Source organism: Parambassis ranga, chromosome 24, assembly GCF_900634625.1.
Source record: "Parambassis ranga chromosome 24, fParRan2.1, whole genome shotgun sequence".
Classification (NCBI taxonomy): domain Eukaryota; kingdom Metazoa; phylum Chordata; class Actinopteri; family Ambassidae; genus Parambassis; species Parambassis ranga.
In genome coordinates this window covers 1,636,946-1,652,451 of record NC_041043.1, presented here as the reverse complement: position 1 = coordinate 1,652,451, position 15,506 = coordinate 1,636,946, and the positions used below count along the sequence as shown (strand labels likewise).

Sequence of the window (15,506 nt, the reverse complement as noted above, 5' to 3'; positions counted from 1 at the left end):
AACATAAAGGCACCCCCCGCCCCCCAGCCGTCACATAAAGCTGACATGCCCATTTGCTTCTATTATCCGTCTGCCTCCCAGTCATTGTAACCTGGATAATGCTCCTATTCATAAATTATCTTTCCTGGGCCGGAATGACAGCGGGGGCCTGGCCCTTCAGACAAACACGACTCCTGCTGCTTCTCCTTTTTGACCTCCTTCACTTGTTGCACAGACAAGCAATCAAGGACGACTGCAGATGGTGCTGATGGTCGCGCCTGAAGGCCCGGTGTCTAATACAAAGCACTGAGGCTGTGACTGACTGCAGCTCCTCTGTCAGGTCTCCCACTGACTGTCCATCTGACCGCCTGAAACATGGTCTACCTTTATCTCAGACAAAATAAGAATATTTTCTACATGCTGGTTTGAAGTCTGGTGTGAACCTGAACGGGGAGTCTTCATCATGATTTTAGGATTTTATTTGAAGAATACATTTTTATTTTCTGGTATTTAAACAATTAGTAATGAGGCAGCCTGCTTGATGCCTCTAATGGGCCTTGTTGTTCCCGCCTAACAGGTATATTAACATTTTTTATCTTCTGTTATAAGTAAAGTTTCTGTAGCTTCATGTTGTTATCTATGTATATTCAGCAGCTCCCTGTTATTCCAGCCAAGGTGACACATCCTAAAGCTCTGTAGAGGACTTGTATGGGTGGTGCTTCACATCCTCCTCGTCTACCTCTCTCCTTCACCTGAAAAATTTTCTCATTTGTTCATCAGAAAAAAAGATGTTAGTGTCTGCTGAATGTGTGCCTCTGCTGCTGCTGCTGCTGCTGCTGCTTGTTATTAATCACACACCCTCTGAGTCTTTGAAACCACAAGAGCCCTCAGCAAAATGTGAAATCACAGGTTGGTGCTGATTTAGCTCTCACACACTCTGTTAACACACTCTGTTTCTGTGTGTTTCTCAGGGGATTCCTTCACACAGTTCCGCTTTTCAGAAGAAAAGGAGTGGGAGATGGACTCACTGGCAGCCAGTCAGGTAAATCTATGAGTCTCCTCCTCCCTGCTGTGACTTCTATTGATTTAACTCTGGCAGTTACGGACATGTTGCAGTAAATGTGAGAAATATTATCTGGTTGATATATTAACAGCAATATGTGTCAAACACACATTGCTGTAAAGCTCATAGTGTCATTTCATAAACATATTCAGTCACAAGCGTCACATTAAGTCTGCTTGTTTCCTCTGCAGATGCCAGCTGTGTTTGTGGACCTCCCAGCTCTCGCCCAAACTCTCCAACAAGTGCCTCTCCATCAGAGACTGAACCTGGAGGCTGAGCTGCTTCAGGTACCGCTCCATCTTCTGCGGTATCCAAAAATATTTATTGTGCTCCCGATGTTAAATATGTGCTGTACATTACTCATAGAAGAAAATTCTACTTATTGAGAATCTGATTAAAGACCTGACAGTGATCAAGTCCAGTCTGACTATTGACTCAAACCTGTTCTGTTCCTTTTGACTGGCTCACAAAATGATAAAGACTGTGAACGTTATCAGAAAAACTGAAAACATTTAATGTTCATAACACTAACTCATCCGTCCTGTTGTCATGCTGTTTCAGGTGTCGACACCTGCAGAGCTTCCTGCTGTGACCCTCGCACCTAAACAGGAAGTGCCCAAAGATACCAAATTCCCTCCTCTATCCTCAGTGTTTAAAAATCTCAGCACCAACCAGAAAGTCCCTGTGACTGCTCACACAGTCTCACGGGTGTCTGCTGCTGCTGAACCCCTGGAGGATGAAGGTGATGAAGAGCTGGACAAGCTGCTCAATTTACAGAAACCAGTGTCAGCTGGTGCAGATGAAGATGAAGACCGAGCTGTTCCAGAGAATGGTGAGAATGTTCAGGATGACCCTCTTTATAATTCTGCTTAAACTTTGAGATGGTTTAGAGGAGAAAATCCATAGAAGCTACAACCAGTTAGCTTAGGATAAGTGGGAAGCAATGTTAACGTCTCCAAAGGTAATTTACCTACCAGCACTTTGACATTTACTGGTTAACACTGTCATGCAAAAACTGGATGTTTCCAGGCATGTTGTGTACTAGACTGTTTGTTGGCAGAGTTTTTGCTGGTTGCCTGGCAACAGCCCAGATCCAGAGAACAGTCTGGCACATTAACCCTCTCTGTAAATGTTGTTTTTGTACAAAAAAGGAAAAGGTTTGCAGTTTATAATGGTTCACCGGTAACATTCACAAGCAAACAAGCTTAGCCTGTTAGCTGTAATTTACAGTCGCTACATGGCATCAATGCAGCATTGCTTGCTTTACAGCAACATTAGCTAATAAACAGTAGTTTCGGTGGTCAGATCATGAGTTTGGATGAATCGTCTACTCATCAGACATCTAATGTATCAGACTTAATGTATCAGACAGTACATTAACATTCTTATCGTGTTATCACTGAAACATGGCATCTGTAAGCTAAAAGGATGCTTTTCAAATTTTACAAATGGGACTCTTAAATAAGCAGTTTTGACCAAATGTCAGGTGCTGGGAGGTAGGTTTGTTTTCCACCTTTGGACACTCAGCTAGTTATTCTTAATTTAAGCTAAGCTTCATATTTACTGTACAGATGTCAGCAGCATCTTCTTAAACCATGACTCAGAAACTCTTCTCCCATCCTGTGCTCTGTTCATCTTCAGTGTGCGAGGAAGTGAAGGAGGTAGCACCAGAGGTGATACAAAATGTGAGGATGGAGGAGGTAAAAGACATCACACCTCCGAAGTCTCCACCCGTCAAACAGAAAATGACAGAGGAGGACCTGGAAGACTGGCTGGACAGCATGATCTCATGACCACCAGAGAAATGTTTTATTAGACATGGACGTGGTACAAAAAGAAGGGAACTGGAACACTGTGGTGACTTTGGTGCTGGTCATGTCTATTTGTTTAGCCTCTCCTTTTTTCCTATTAGAAAAAGGCAGACAGTTATTTGAAATAGAATTTACTGTGCTAAAAAAAAGATGGTGTGTTTCAGAGGTGTGGAGTGTAAAACGTGTCAAGAATTCTCTGTTCTTTGTAAGAGTCGCAGGCAGAAACCGAAACACGTCACAGACGACACGCTCCGTTTACTGCGTCAATTACTTTATTCATTTCCTTCCCCTCATCAAAAGAAATGCGTTGTTACCAAAGCTACTACATACATACAAATGGCCATACAGGAGCAGTTTGCCATTCTGTCATCAATAAATGTTTGAACCAAGTTTTATGTTTTTAAATTCCCCCTCCTCTGTTGTGGGCTTCTTCTACTGTGGAAAGAAGTACAGGCGGGCAGGACACCACAGTTTTAAGAACAAAACCAAACTAAGCAACATTTACACAAGGATCATCTATGAGTTTATACAACAAATGTTTCTCTTTTTTTAAATTTAAAAGCCACAAAACTAGCTTGATCTACGACTGCTAATCCAGAACTAGAGCGCTGTTTGTGTCATGAGGGACAAAAATGATGACTTTTTTTGTTGCATAGATTCTCATAAGGCACGTCGGCACTTGATAAACACCCTAAAGTGAGTCGCGTGGTCCTGAAAGAACCATCTTAGTTTCATCAGACAGGTTTGAAAGGCAGATCAGGTCTCACTCACGTCATTCCGTGTTGGCTGGATCCATACTAGCAGCACACATCCATTGGGTTGGTTTGGTAGCAAGTGACACGAATTCATATAGAAATTGTGCATATTCAGACATTCAGTTGTCATGCTGTAACCCTTCACGTGTTTCACATGTCTACACACAACAAACTGTGCAGCAGGTTGGGGTTAAGCAAGTGAAAAGGCAATGTGAATCAAAACAAGAGTTTGCATAAAAGAGGCGTCGTGGCAGGTGACGAGGACTTGAATGCCCAAACCCCCAAACGTCCAATCATCAGTCGTAGGTTTTGTATTTATCAGAAATAACGGTTTGGCGGTGTGTGTGTTCAGGTTCTTTTAACAGGGTGAAGTCATGTTCAGTCAGTGTCTGTCAGATAGAAGGAAAGTAGAGAGAAGGGTGTTGGGGGTTTCCGGAGGAGGTGACCCACTCTAACCCAGCTGGTCCTCGTATTGTTTGCGGAAGCAGTCTCCAGTGGGGAAGAAGTCCCAGCATCTCTCCTGGTACATCTTCCACACATATGACTCCTGGTGGGGAAGGAAAGAATTTAAAGGACCATCTGTTTTTTATACTGTGCACACAGTTTGTGTGGTTGTAGCCTTTGTGATGCATCTTTTTTGTGACTTAACATATTTTCTTTCGCTGACACAATAACGGTACAAAAAAGGTGCATGAGAATAAAACGGTTAATATGCAAAAAGTCAAAGTAAACCCACACGTTGCTTCTTCCTCCTGTAAGCTGAACATTTCAGCCCACTTGATATGTTGCATAAGTAAAACCTACTGAAGTCTGGAAACTGCCTGTTTTCTCTGTTTTCATCAGACTGTGCACAGACAGCAGACTATGGTGTCCTTTTTAACACAGATGTGTGTTCAGTCACATACCTGACCCGTGTGTTCAGTCTCATCCTTGTTAATCAGGTACATCAGGAAGAACCTGCACACACAAGTGTCACACTGTAAACCAGGAATCCTTCTGGTTTCCATTGTTATTTTTCTGTGTTTCTTGCTGCACTCACAGGTAGTTAGCCAGGTTGTGCTCTTGTAAGGTGTGGGTTTCAAACCCATGAGGCGTCCGGTCAAAGTAATCATTGCCAATGCCACAGATGAAGCATTTGGTCTGAGAAAGAAGAAGCAATTTAGTTTATTGTGCCAGTTTTTATTTAATTGTCGATTTTAAATGTGCATGGTAGTCTCTTGGATTTGAGTGGACAAACTGTTTCTCCTTACACAGACAGATCCTGGTCCAGTACAAGTCTTACCTCCATGTCCTCCTTCACCTGCTCCTGCTGGTCTCTCAGTTCACCAAAGGCATCAATGATCAAACCTGAAGGAAGATGTCAGTAATGACTCACCTACTACAGATGTTACTGAAAGGTTCCACTAGAGGGCGCAACAGAGAACCCTGACGGTACAGAGCTGCACAGAACGCGTGGGTCGCCCTAAGAGTTAGTTCCTGCAGTGGAAAACTTCCTATTTACTCTAGTGGCTGTAACATATTAAACTGTGGGTAATACAGCTCCTACTATTGATGTGCACTGTGCACCTTGGAATTGTAGCATCGTTGTACATTGAGCCATCAGTTGATTGAGCTGACGTACCCTGAATGATGGCCAGCAGGATGACGATGACAAAGAAGAAGAAGGTGATGTCGAACAGGATGCGATAGAGTTCGTAAGGATCTCCAGCTGGGTCCTCCAACTCGTCTCCAATACCTCCTCCAGCTCTCACACCCACGTACATGTGGAACAAGTAACACTGCAGAGAGAGACAGGAAGAACTGTGTAAATTCAGTGAAGCTAAACGAAGATAATACAATGGAAATTTCATTTTTATTCTTTATTTCAGAAATGACTTAATTCAGCTCACTATGCTGGTTAAAGCCTTTAAGAAACAAAACAGGTGATCTATAAAAGCATAAAGATAACTGCAGGGAAAAATAATTTCCTATTTATCTGAAATTCATGAAAGTGATTTTTCAGAGAGCCAGAAATATTAGCATGATAAAAACATAGTCATCTCCTGTCTTCACAAGAGCCTCAGGAATCCTTTTCAGCTCTCAGCGTTTGCCCTTGCAGACTGCAGCAGGAGTCTGTTATGTTTTATAAACGAGTAGATGTCAGACACACCGTCATCATGTCGTCACACTTCATGTCGGGCTCGTCTTCATCCTCACTCTTGTTGTAGAACTTCCTGAAGAAATTGAAGGCCACCACGGTGTACAGATAGACGACCACGGCCAGCAGACCCACAGTCAGCACGAGCTGGAAGGAAAGGTGCAGTGAAACATTCGTCTTTTAGTTCCAATGACAACAGAAATCTGAGCAGCAGCTGCAGCATGTACGAGGCAGCTGCAGGTGAAGTCAGGACACATTTCATTTACATTCATAGATGTTATCCTTGTTATTCTGCTCATACAGATATACAGCCTGCCTGCTGGCTTCATTGTATACTGCAATAAAAAAATCCTCTATGGAAACTTTTGTGCAGTTTAACACAACAATTAAAAAGTAATTTTGGGTTAGTGATTCAAGGTTTAAACTGCTCATTTATACAGGACCCCTGCTTCTCACTCAATATACAGACAATTCTTATATTATTTCTGGTACCCACAGCAACGTGTGTTATTTTCCCCTCAGTCTGTTTAGATGCGTGACGGTGATGAATAATATAATAATCCTTCTAAACCAATAATGCAACAAAATCAAACAGCAAATTTTGTAATTCAGTTCTTGTGACTGTTTGTTTATCTGTCAATATCCTATGCCCTAGATGATGACAATCTTTTTAGCCAAATGAGCCATCTTTTTTTCCAGAAGTTAATTTCTTGATGTGATTATGTTGGTGATCAGCAATCAATCATGTGGCTCATTGTTTGGTCCCTATTATCTCCTGCAGACCTCATGGAGATGCAGAGGATATACAGAAACAAGCTCCTAAATGTGAGACAATATGTTTAGTATATAGAGTATATCATTCAAAACCCTTTAAAAATTGGATTTTTTTTCTGAATTTAAACTATAACAGATAGTGTTGTGATTCTTATTAGTGCTCTGGCTCCCTCTGCTGGTAGAGCTGCTTGCCTGCTTTCCATTGTGAGTGACAGATGACAGGATGGTGCGCAGCGTCTTGAAGCACATGGCGATGTCCAGCAGGTGAGCAGCAAAGAAGAAGTTGTTGAAGTGTCCAAAAATGGACATGGTGGTGTACCAGATCAAGTACAGGAAGGACTGAAAGAGAGAGGGGGGATCTTTTAATGAGAGCCATGTCTTTATTAGGACATATTTAGTCACGGTCTAATTGCTGGACCAGAATGGGCCATGATTTCTGATTTTATTCATTTATAATTAATTAAAATAATACATATAAAGACTTTTACTTATAGTAATCTTAAACTAAACTTACATTATCAGTCAAAACCACACCCATTTTCCAGATGTGGTACTTGGTATCAATGGAGCTCAACCTGTCAAAAAACAAAATGTTTAATCACAGTAAGACCAGAATCTGGTCTGTCGGGAGCAGTAAAACAAACACAAGGGCCGCTGTCTCACCAGGACAGCAGGGAGGCCTCCTTCTCCACAGTCTCCACTGTGGGGTCAAAGTCCAGAGCGCTCTTATCCAGGCCTAGGAGCTCAGCGATGCGCTCAGCCCCGTACAGGTCACCGTATTTGTTGATCACCTACATATAGAGAGGGCACACCAGTAATAAAGATAAATCTGTTTCTTCATATTTAGGTTCTAATGAGCCATGCTTAGAAAATACTGTGTCCGCCTTCCTCGCACTCACCTTGCGCTTGATGAACTTGTCCCAGTAGTTGCTCGGGAAGGACCTGCAAAGCAAAGTGGAGAACTTTAATATTTTCCCTATAATGTTTAATAAAGAAAAATATGGACAGCATGTGGCCTTAAAGCTTAGACACAAACGTCTCAGACATACGGGGTGTTGATGACAAGGCGATCCCACTGGCCTTTGATATCATCATCAGACGGCTGCTCAGTGATATACAGACCATCGAACTCAAGCAGCCTCGCAATTTCCTTCTCCCGCTTGAAAACCACCAAAGGAACCTTAAAGCAAGACACCAGGAGAGGTAACTACAACAGCACTTCATCGTTCTACGGAGCAGGCACAGAAACCGTCAGTGTCCTGACCTTCAGATAGTAGTACCCGACCAGAGAGAGCAGGGAGATGACGGTGTGGAACACAGCCAGGAAGCGCAGAGCGGGGAGCATGTAGCCTGTGCTCTCCTGCAGCACAAACTCATCCATGTCAAAGAGCGTGTTCTCATCGTCTTCCTCTTCACCCCATTGGTTTTCTTCATCGTCCTCTTCATCTGCCTCACCAGTGACCTAAAGAACACAAAACACTGTTAATACTGAAATTATTTCCGATTACAGTCTGCATGCTTCAGTTTTTCTTTGGAAACATCCTGTAAACTACCTTGTAGAAGAGCAGAATGAAGTTGATGGCAAAACACACAAACAGAGCCAGGAAGCGGAGGTTGTAGAAGTTACGAGCCAGATAATTCTGTAAGGAAACAGACGTGTGAAAAATCCACTGCTGTACAGCCGGCTGTCCACGTACTGCCTGAGCAGAGGATGCTCGCTGTGACCGCTCACCAGCATTTTGGTCAGATAGACGTCCAGAACAGCAAAGATGCTGGACATGAAGGCTGGTGCTGCTTCTTTAGGCTGACTCGATCTGGTCTTGGGCTTCTCCTCAGACACTGGCTCCTTGGCCTCTTCCTCTTTTGGTTTATCTTCCTTCTCCTGGTTCTCTGTGCTGTATCAATCACATTTGTATTAGTTTGTAGTTAACTGTATTCTGTACATTGAGTTTTTGTCTGACTGATGTTACTCACTCTGCTTTCTCCGGTTCACTCTCAGGGGTTTCAGGCTTGGAAGCAGCTTTCTGAAATACATTTTAATGACATGAGGGACTTATTGGAGGTGACAGTGTTTTGTGGTTTGGGACTGACTGCAGTTACCTTTTTGTGATCAGTATGTGAGGACTCAGCACTCAGCTCAGAAACATCACCCAGGCCTGGCTCCACATGTTTCCCTCCTTCTTTTTTGGGATTCGTCAGCATCTCTAGCATCATGTCGACCTCAGCTATATCCCCTACTGGTGCCGTGGCTGCATCCATGCTCCCTGATGACTCTATAGCCTCCACTTTCTCTCCTTCTATCACATCTCCATGGATACCAAACTGAGTCGGGTCAGGCATGTTCCCTAGGATGTCTGTGACCTTTATGTTCTTGGCTCCCTCCACCAGCCCCCCACCAAACATGGAGGACCAAATGAGGTGGAAGAAACCAAAGATGAGGCTGTAGATTCCCTTGAAGAAGCCAGTGAAAAGCATCCAGAAGAAGGAGAAGAAGCCGGTGATAATCTCCCTGATGCTCAGCTTCTTGATTTTCTTAAACTGTTTACCTAAGTTTTTGATGGAAAAGATCTTGCGGACGTTTGCGATCTTCTTCTTGACTGAGCGACATGCATTAGTGAAGGCAGAGGCTGACTCCAGTGTGCCCTCTTCCTCTCCACTCAGCTCGTCCAGGATGCTGTGTCCTTCCTCCTCCTCTTCCTCTTCAGGCTGTTCAACCACGTCCGGCTCAGAGATCTGTGAAGCCAGCTGCATCTCAAAGATGGTGTCCTCGCAGAAATTCACAAACATCTCCATCTTTTCACTCTCCCCACCCTCGTTCACCACGTCGAAGATGAACTGGCGTTTGGATTCTTTGACCTGCGGCTTCTCCCACTGCTCGCGGCTCGACTCACTGATCTCAAAGTAAACCCTCTCAATTCTCTTTGCGCTGCCCATGATCTCAATGCGACCCAGGTAAGGTTCAAAGTAGCTGAGCACGCTTTCAGCCAGGTCCAAGAAGGTGGCGAGTCGAGAGTCATGGGGCATGTGTTCAGACAGGTTGGTCAGCAGCACGGCCACATTGAAGCCGATGTCTTTGGCTGGCTCGTGGAAACGCTCCACAAACTCCTTATAATTGAACATGTCGTTCTCGTCGGCCTCCGCACATGAGAGCAGGAATTCAATCTCAGACTGGTTGTACTGCTTCTGGCTCTCCATGGACTTCTGGAACTCCTTCTTAGAAATGATGCCCTTAAACTCAGGGTCATACTCTTTGAAGTTGTCGGAGGTTGTGAGATCCTTCAGCTTGAGGAACATATCGAAGAACTTGAGGATCATCTCAACGTTGTTAGAAGACTCCACCAGAGTGTCAACCATCTGCTTTCCAATTGTCCCATTCACCACATTACCTAAAGGGTAATTACGCACAACATTCAACAGCATATTTACTGTTACTTCTAAAGCTCCTAACAATGATTTTTAGCTTTGTGACAGTAAATGACAGCTTCAGGCTCTTACCCTCAAGCAGAGACAGCAACATGACAACCATGTCCTTCTGTAAATCCATCAGCTCCTTCAACAGCTCAATCTGACTGGCATCCTGTGAGGAGGTCACAGACTGGATTTGTTTTTTTTTTTTTTCTCAATGTTTTTTTATAGAACTTTTAACCACAGAACCGAGATGATAAAATCAGAGATAACAGCATACGAACAAAATGTGAACAAAACGCACAACAGGACAACAACAATACAGAAAAGAAAAACAATAACAAAAAAGGGGGGTGGTCACTTTGTCAGTGTAAAAGAATGAGGTGCCATGCTAGGAGGGAAGAGTCAGCTATACTATTTAACTGCAGCTTTTTGTAGAGGATGATCCTCTATCAGTACACCAAAGGTTCCAATAAAAGGACAAGGATGAATAGATAACCCTGAAATTGCTGAATATACCTCAAATATTGAGGACCAGAATACTTTTAAGATAGGGCAAGACCAGAATGAAGATTTGGGGAGTTCAACCTTCGACATATGAAGGCTATGAAGGCCTCATTCAGTTCAAGATTGTACATAGTGATTTCTTTGAATTATGCTAGCCCACTGATCCTCAGATATATTTGTCTCCATATCCTTTTCCCAGTGTTCTTTTATAATGGACAAAGAAGATCCTTCCATCTCAAATATCTTTGTACACCAAAATAATTTTGGTGGTGGTGAAGTAAAATTGAGTACAGTTATTTTTGTACAAAATGCCTGACAGGTATTTGAAAACATTTTGAGCTGGTCAAGCAAATTCCAGTCTAACTTGATCAAATGACATCTTGTATAACATCTTTATACAACTCACTCCATTTTTTAAGCCTCTGAGTAAATACAATACAGACAGGATTTTAAGGTTTTATTCTGAAGGAGTCTTCCCACTTCTTCTTTTATGTATGCACCATATTGCATATACATATTCAAACAAAGGGCATGTTTTTACCTGGGATAGCTTCATCTGCATGTTTGCGAACACGTGCAAGAAGCCCACAACCGCATCCCACAGTCTGCTGTGAGCTAAGCTCTGCTGGTTCCCAATACACGGGCCCTGATGGGAAACAGAAAAAAATGGCATCATAATATGTTTGATGATGATGATGATGCAAATTCAGCACCGAGGGATTGTTCTGCTTCTTACCTGAATGTACTCAGTGAGTGAGTTAAATATCTGCTTGGCTACAGATAAGGCTTTGGAGAAGTTGATCTTTCCAGTTTCGTCAATGACATCTTTGCCAGAGTAATACCAGTAGAAGTCACTGATCGATTCCTGAGGATGAGGATAGTAAACAGATGATATTAACAGCAGCATAAAAGGACGGCTGTCGGCTAAAAGTAGGTGCACGTGTAGCATCACTGTGGTGAAAGGCAGGAAGTCAGACTGTGCTGTACACACCTGAAGACGAAGCAGATAGTCCACAGTGCTGATGATGATGTTCACTGTGGTTGTGTTTCCTGTTTGAGTTCTCAGGAAGTTCTGGAAATCTGACAAAAAACAAATATTTTGTTATCCACAGTCTTTCATGGATTGTTTTTGTAATAAACAGGCACCAAACAGTAATATGCAAACACTTCTCACCCCCGTTGTGGCCCTCACACAGGAGTTGCAAAAAGCGGAACAGATCTTTGGTAAACTCGTCGTTCTGTAGCACCTTGGAGCCTTGAGAGAACAGATGTTTTGGTGAATTTATCTGAAACCCCAAATCTGAGTCATTATTTGCTGATATGTGAGGATGTATAACAATATGTGAAACTCCCCTCAAAGCAACTAATGAGGCAAGCAGGACAGGTTTCATGGTAAAAAAAACATTTTTCGAAGTCCAGGGCCTTTAGATTGCAGAATCACAACTGAATCCAAAGTGTTTTTTATAAATAAATAAAAATGCACTGATAATAAAAGAATAAAACAACAGTGAACACTAGGACATTTCCTTAAGCTGGAGGAAGCCTGATAACTTTCACATGCAGGCCGGTATCGGGCCTGACTTTCAGAAAGAAGCAGCGGACAGACGAGGGTTATGTAATTCACTTGAAAAATTAAAACAGAAAATCCAGTGAACAGAGCACATTTGTACATACATTTGTGGAAGCAGATAAATCCATGTGAAAGTCAGACATGTGTCTCATAACCAGCTTGTTGAAATAGGTCCCATTTTCAAAGCAAGACAAAGCTTTGCTTAGACTGTGGAAGAGTCCACAGACCATCAGTCAAACCCTTGGGTGGTGGCATTGATAGCCTTAGAACGACATATTTGAGCATCAGTAACAGGATTTGCATTAGTAAATGTTAACATGAAGGGAACAAATATCACACAAAATGACAGGCAATGGATTCTAAAGATCCACTTTCTTTGTGTACTTTAACAGTCAGCATGCACAAAGTGTCCCTACAGTTGGCAAGGAAGGGATGGGGTACCAAATAAAGCAGGGAGTATAGACCACAGATATGGAGGGGACATTCAGGGTGGAAGCATAGCCATATCAGGATGATCTAAGTTTGCTATTTACCCCGCTGAGTGTGGACTGCCATCGATGGGTTTTTAAAATGACAGGAAGGAGACAAACAATACACGAAGACATAAGCAAAAAGAGAGGACATCGAGTTACAATACAAAGAGATATGAATATATCCGCTACGAGTGAAAAACAAAGACATGCAGTTAAAAAGAAAATCGTTTTAGACGGGGAATAAAATCATAGGTTTTTATATTTAACCTTAACAAGATGAGTACCAAATAAGAATTCAGTCATGGTGAAACGTTTGTAAGAGTTAACAGGAGACAGGAGTATTAACAGTGAATTGTTGTGAACACAGAACTTGGTGGAAATGTTTAGCAGAGGACTGAATGATGAAGAGACAGTTTGATGTGAGAAGCACCAAGTGAGCTGTTGGAAGTTAGAGAGGGATGACTGCTTTTGTTTTAATGCTGGACCATGTCCTCTAAGAGTCAAGATTTATAATAAATCCAATTTTAAAACGTAGGATTTTCCCTATTTACAACTTATTCCTGCTTTGCTTACGTCAGAAAAGACATTACACACACCACACCGATGACTAGAGTGACTTCAGGACTTCAGCGCAAGCAGCAGATTATTTATAGAGGTCAAAATTCTCATTGATAACAATGGAATTTTGATAGTTTCTACGGCCATTCAGAAACTAACCAGCAATTATTAAACAGCTTTCAATGGACACTTAACAGTTGTCATGGTTCAGCATTAGTTCAGTGACGGGGCAGAGGGCAGAATATTTCCTTGTTTTCTAACATCAAGTACTTCCAAAGGGGAAAAAAAGTGTAGAACATCATTACCTAACATCACATCACTTTACTTACTTGAACCTTCCTCTGTCACCATGCCAAGTCCTTCTGCTTTGTTCTGCCTCTCAAATGCATTCAGGTCTAGGACACTGGTGGAGGAAACTCAGAGGTCAGATTTAAGGCCACGGTGTCTTTCACTGTCTAATACAGGGGTTCTCAAGCTTTAGCACCCTGTATGTGCGTGTGTGTGCACATTCCTCTGTGTGTGTGTGTTAGTCATGTCGTGGTTGTGTTGCAACATGGTAAAAAAGGTAGAGCAGTTAAAACTGTCTAACTCTGAGATGGGGATAGTCTTTAAAGGGACTGTTTGGGTTTTTAAAGTAAATAACTTGAAGCGGAGGCTAATATAGTAGCATTACTCTCAGGTAACAGGTTTAAAAACTACCCTCTTTTTTTACCGGTAGATTTGAAATGAAGCTGTAGTTGATTTGTTTGTGTGGTATTAATAATTGTCCACCCGCTTGCATATGGGGGAATCTGCTCCATCTCCTTTGTACTAATAGCCAATTGTGATTTTTCCTCCTGTTCTATGGTGGGGCGCGCCTCCCCGGTTGAGAAACCTGTCTAATTTAAAGACATCATAGTGCCTACCTGCAAGACTGCATCAGTCCTGAGAGACTCTTGAAAAACCCTGCATCTCTTTTTTCTTTTAAGTAATCAAGCATTTTCTGCAATGAGAAAGTAAAGATTTTAAATAATGTTACATCACATCGTTAACCATGTGGACACCTGTATAAATCAAATGCTGAATGACCGCACCTGCTGAACTTGCACATTGCCTCCATTTAGAATGGAGATGCCCAGTTTAAGGGTGCAGGTCACCATGGGACCCAGACGACCTGCAGGAAGACATGTTCTATAGATTAAAAACCTTTATATAAAAATCAACAACTTCATTATTAGCCTTATTCCAAATATGACAATGATATTTGATACAGATCATATAAACACGGTGAAGTTGACCTTTGACCTGTAGGACAGAAAATGTCATCAATCAATCAATTAGCAGATCAATTCTTCCGAGACCTTTGACCACCAAATTCTAACCTGGTCATCTTTAAACCTCAGTGCCATATTTGAAAAAAAATCATAATAACATAATACTATAATAATATAAGATGGCTTTACATAAATAATTTACATAAAGTAGCTGCTTAAAACTTTAAATTTAAACAGTTATAACAACAAACATCTCTCGTTTGCTGTTGTTTTTTTTGTTGTGTGCACCATTGTCTCTCTATAGACAATCAAGCTTTATGACAAGTCCAGCATCATAATATCCCTTAAAGGTGTAGTGCCCTTAACAGAAACAATCCAATCATCACCTTTAGTGGCGCTGATCATCTGTAACACCATCTCAGCGGCCCCACGAGCATGCAGCCTCGCCTGCTGATACAGGATCTTCTGCTTCTCCATCTCCTTTTCCTGAATGACAAAACACAGACACACACAATAATTAACATAAGAAACATTTAATAGAATCACACAGACATTGCAATAAGGCTGTGTTTAAATAAGAGCACCTCAAATGTCTTTTCTTTCCCTTCTTCCTCTTCTTCCTCCTCATCCTCTGCACAGCTCTGAGACCACAAAAAGGTCACCAGTCAGTTTTTTTTTTGGTCTTTTAGCAATACTAGAGTTTAATTATGGATAATAAAAATCATCACCTTTGCCATCATGTCTGCATATGCAATATACAAGGGATCTTCTTCCAAGTGACTGGAAGAAAACACATTGCCTTACTTCCTATCAAACTGCAAAATGAATCTGTTTTCTTTCAAACGAAGCGTACCTCCTCTCCGTCAGAGCGTTGTGGCTGAAGTGGAGGATGAGCTGGTGGAGAGGGTCTGGCTGGATCTCAGCCACCTCCTCTTCCTCCTCCTCTACAATCTTCATTGGGGTTTTCTGCACATGAGTCCACATCAGTGATGAGTTAGCTTTGTCTAAATCTCACAACCACTTCAACTCATAAACATTTCCTTCACTGGCAGTTACACACTTGTCACAAACACTCAGATGAGTCGTTAACATTCACCTAGCACTAGCATGCAGATGGATTTTTGTCCTGGTGATCAGTGGAGAGGACAGGACGAGGAATTTAAAAGTGGATTATGAACAGTGTTGGAACATGTTTTCAAAAAACATGCGTGTTACAGCAAA

The 15,506-nt window shown here is 42.1% G+C and overlaps 2 protein-coding genes across 5 annotated transcripts in view; one reads left to right on the top strand and one right to left on the bottom strand.

Annotated features, from left to right (window-relative positions):
* aven (apoptosis, caspase activation inhibitor) overlaps positions 1-4,425 on the top strand; it is a 29,773-nt gene extending 25,348 nt beyond the window's left edge. Inside the window, exons 3-6 of the mRNA XM_028397078.1 lie at positions 951-1,021; positions 1,234-1,329; positions 1,604-1,874; positions 2,684-4,425. Coding sequence (XP_028252879.1) covers positions 951-1,021; positions 1,234-1,329; positions 1,604-1,874; positions 2,684-2,835 — 590 coding nt within the window. The 3' untranslated portion in view covers positions 2,836-4,425. The remainder of the gene's footprint in view (positions 1-950; positions 1,022-1,233; positions 1,330-1,603; positions 1,875-2,683) is intronic.
* ryr3 (ryanodine receptor 3) overlaps positions 3,108-15,506 on the bottom strand; it is a 74,685-nt gene continuing 62,286 nt past the window's right edge. For 2 of the 4 annotated variants that reach the window (XM_028397074.1, XM_028397072.1), the window contains 29 exons: positions 15,139-15,251; positions 15,014-15,065; positions 14,870-14,926; positions 14,672-14,771; positions 14,106-14,185; positions 13,938-14,014; positions 13,362-13,435; positions 12,535-12,549; positions 11,606-11,686; positions 11,423-11,511; positions 11,168-11,296; positions 10,973-11,077; positions 10,015-10,096; positions 8,620-9,905; positions 8,494-8,543; positions 8,252-8,414; positions 8,073-8,159; positions 7,784-7,981; positions 7,569-7,699; positions 7,419-7,461; positions 7,183-7,310; positions 7,034-7,094; positions 6,712-6,858; positions 5,758-5,892; positions 5,230-5,386; positions 4,891-4,955; positions 4,648-4,748; positions 4,514-4,565; positions 3,108-4,155 (listed from right to left, as the gene is read on the bottom strand). In XM_028397074.1, coding sequence (XP_028252875.1) covers positions 4,060-4,155; positions 4,514-4,565; positions 4,648-4,748; positions 4,891-4,955; positions 5,230-5,386; positions 5,758-5,892; positions 6,712-6,858; positions 7,034-7,094; positions 7,183-7,310; positions 7,419-7,461; positions 7,569-7,699; positions 7,784-7,981; positions 8,073-8,159; positions 8,252-8,414; positions 8,494-8,543; positions 8,620-9,905; positions 10,015-10,096; positions 10,973-11,077; positions 11,168-11,296; positions 11,423-11,511; positions 11,606-11,686; positions 12,535-12,549; positions 13,362-13,435; positions 13,938-14,014; positions 14,106-14,185; positions 14,672-14,771; positions 14,870-14,926; positions 15,014-15,065; positions 15,139-15,251 — 3,954 coding nt within the window. In that variant the 3' untranslated portion in view covers positions 3,108-4,059. The remainder of the gene's footprint in view (positions 4,156-4,513; positions 4,566-4,647; positions 4,749-4,890; positions 4,956-5,229; positions 5,387-5,757; positions 5,893-6,711; positions 6,859-7,033; positions 7,095-7,182; positions 7,311-7,418; positions 7,462-7,568; positions 7,700-7,783; positions 7,982-8,072; positions 8,160-8,251; positions 8,415-8,493; positions 8,544-8,619; positions 9,906-10,014; positions 10,097-10,972; positions 11,078-11,167; positions 11,297-11,422; positions 11,512-11,605; positions 11,687-12,534; positions 12,550-13,361; positions 13,436-13,937; positions 14,015-14,105; positions 14,186-14,671; positions 14,772-14,869; positions 14,927-15,013; positions 15,066-15,138; positions 15,252-15,506) is intronic. The other 2 variants (XM_028397075.1, XM_028397073.1) reach the window with 1 other exon arrangement.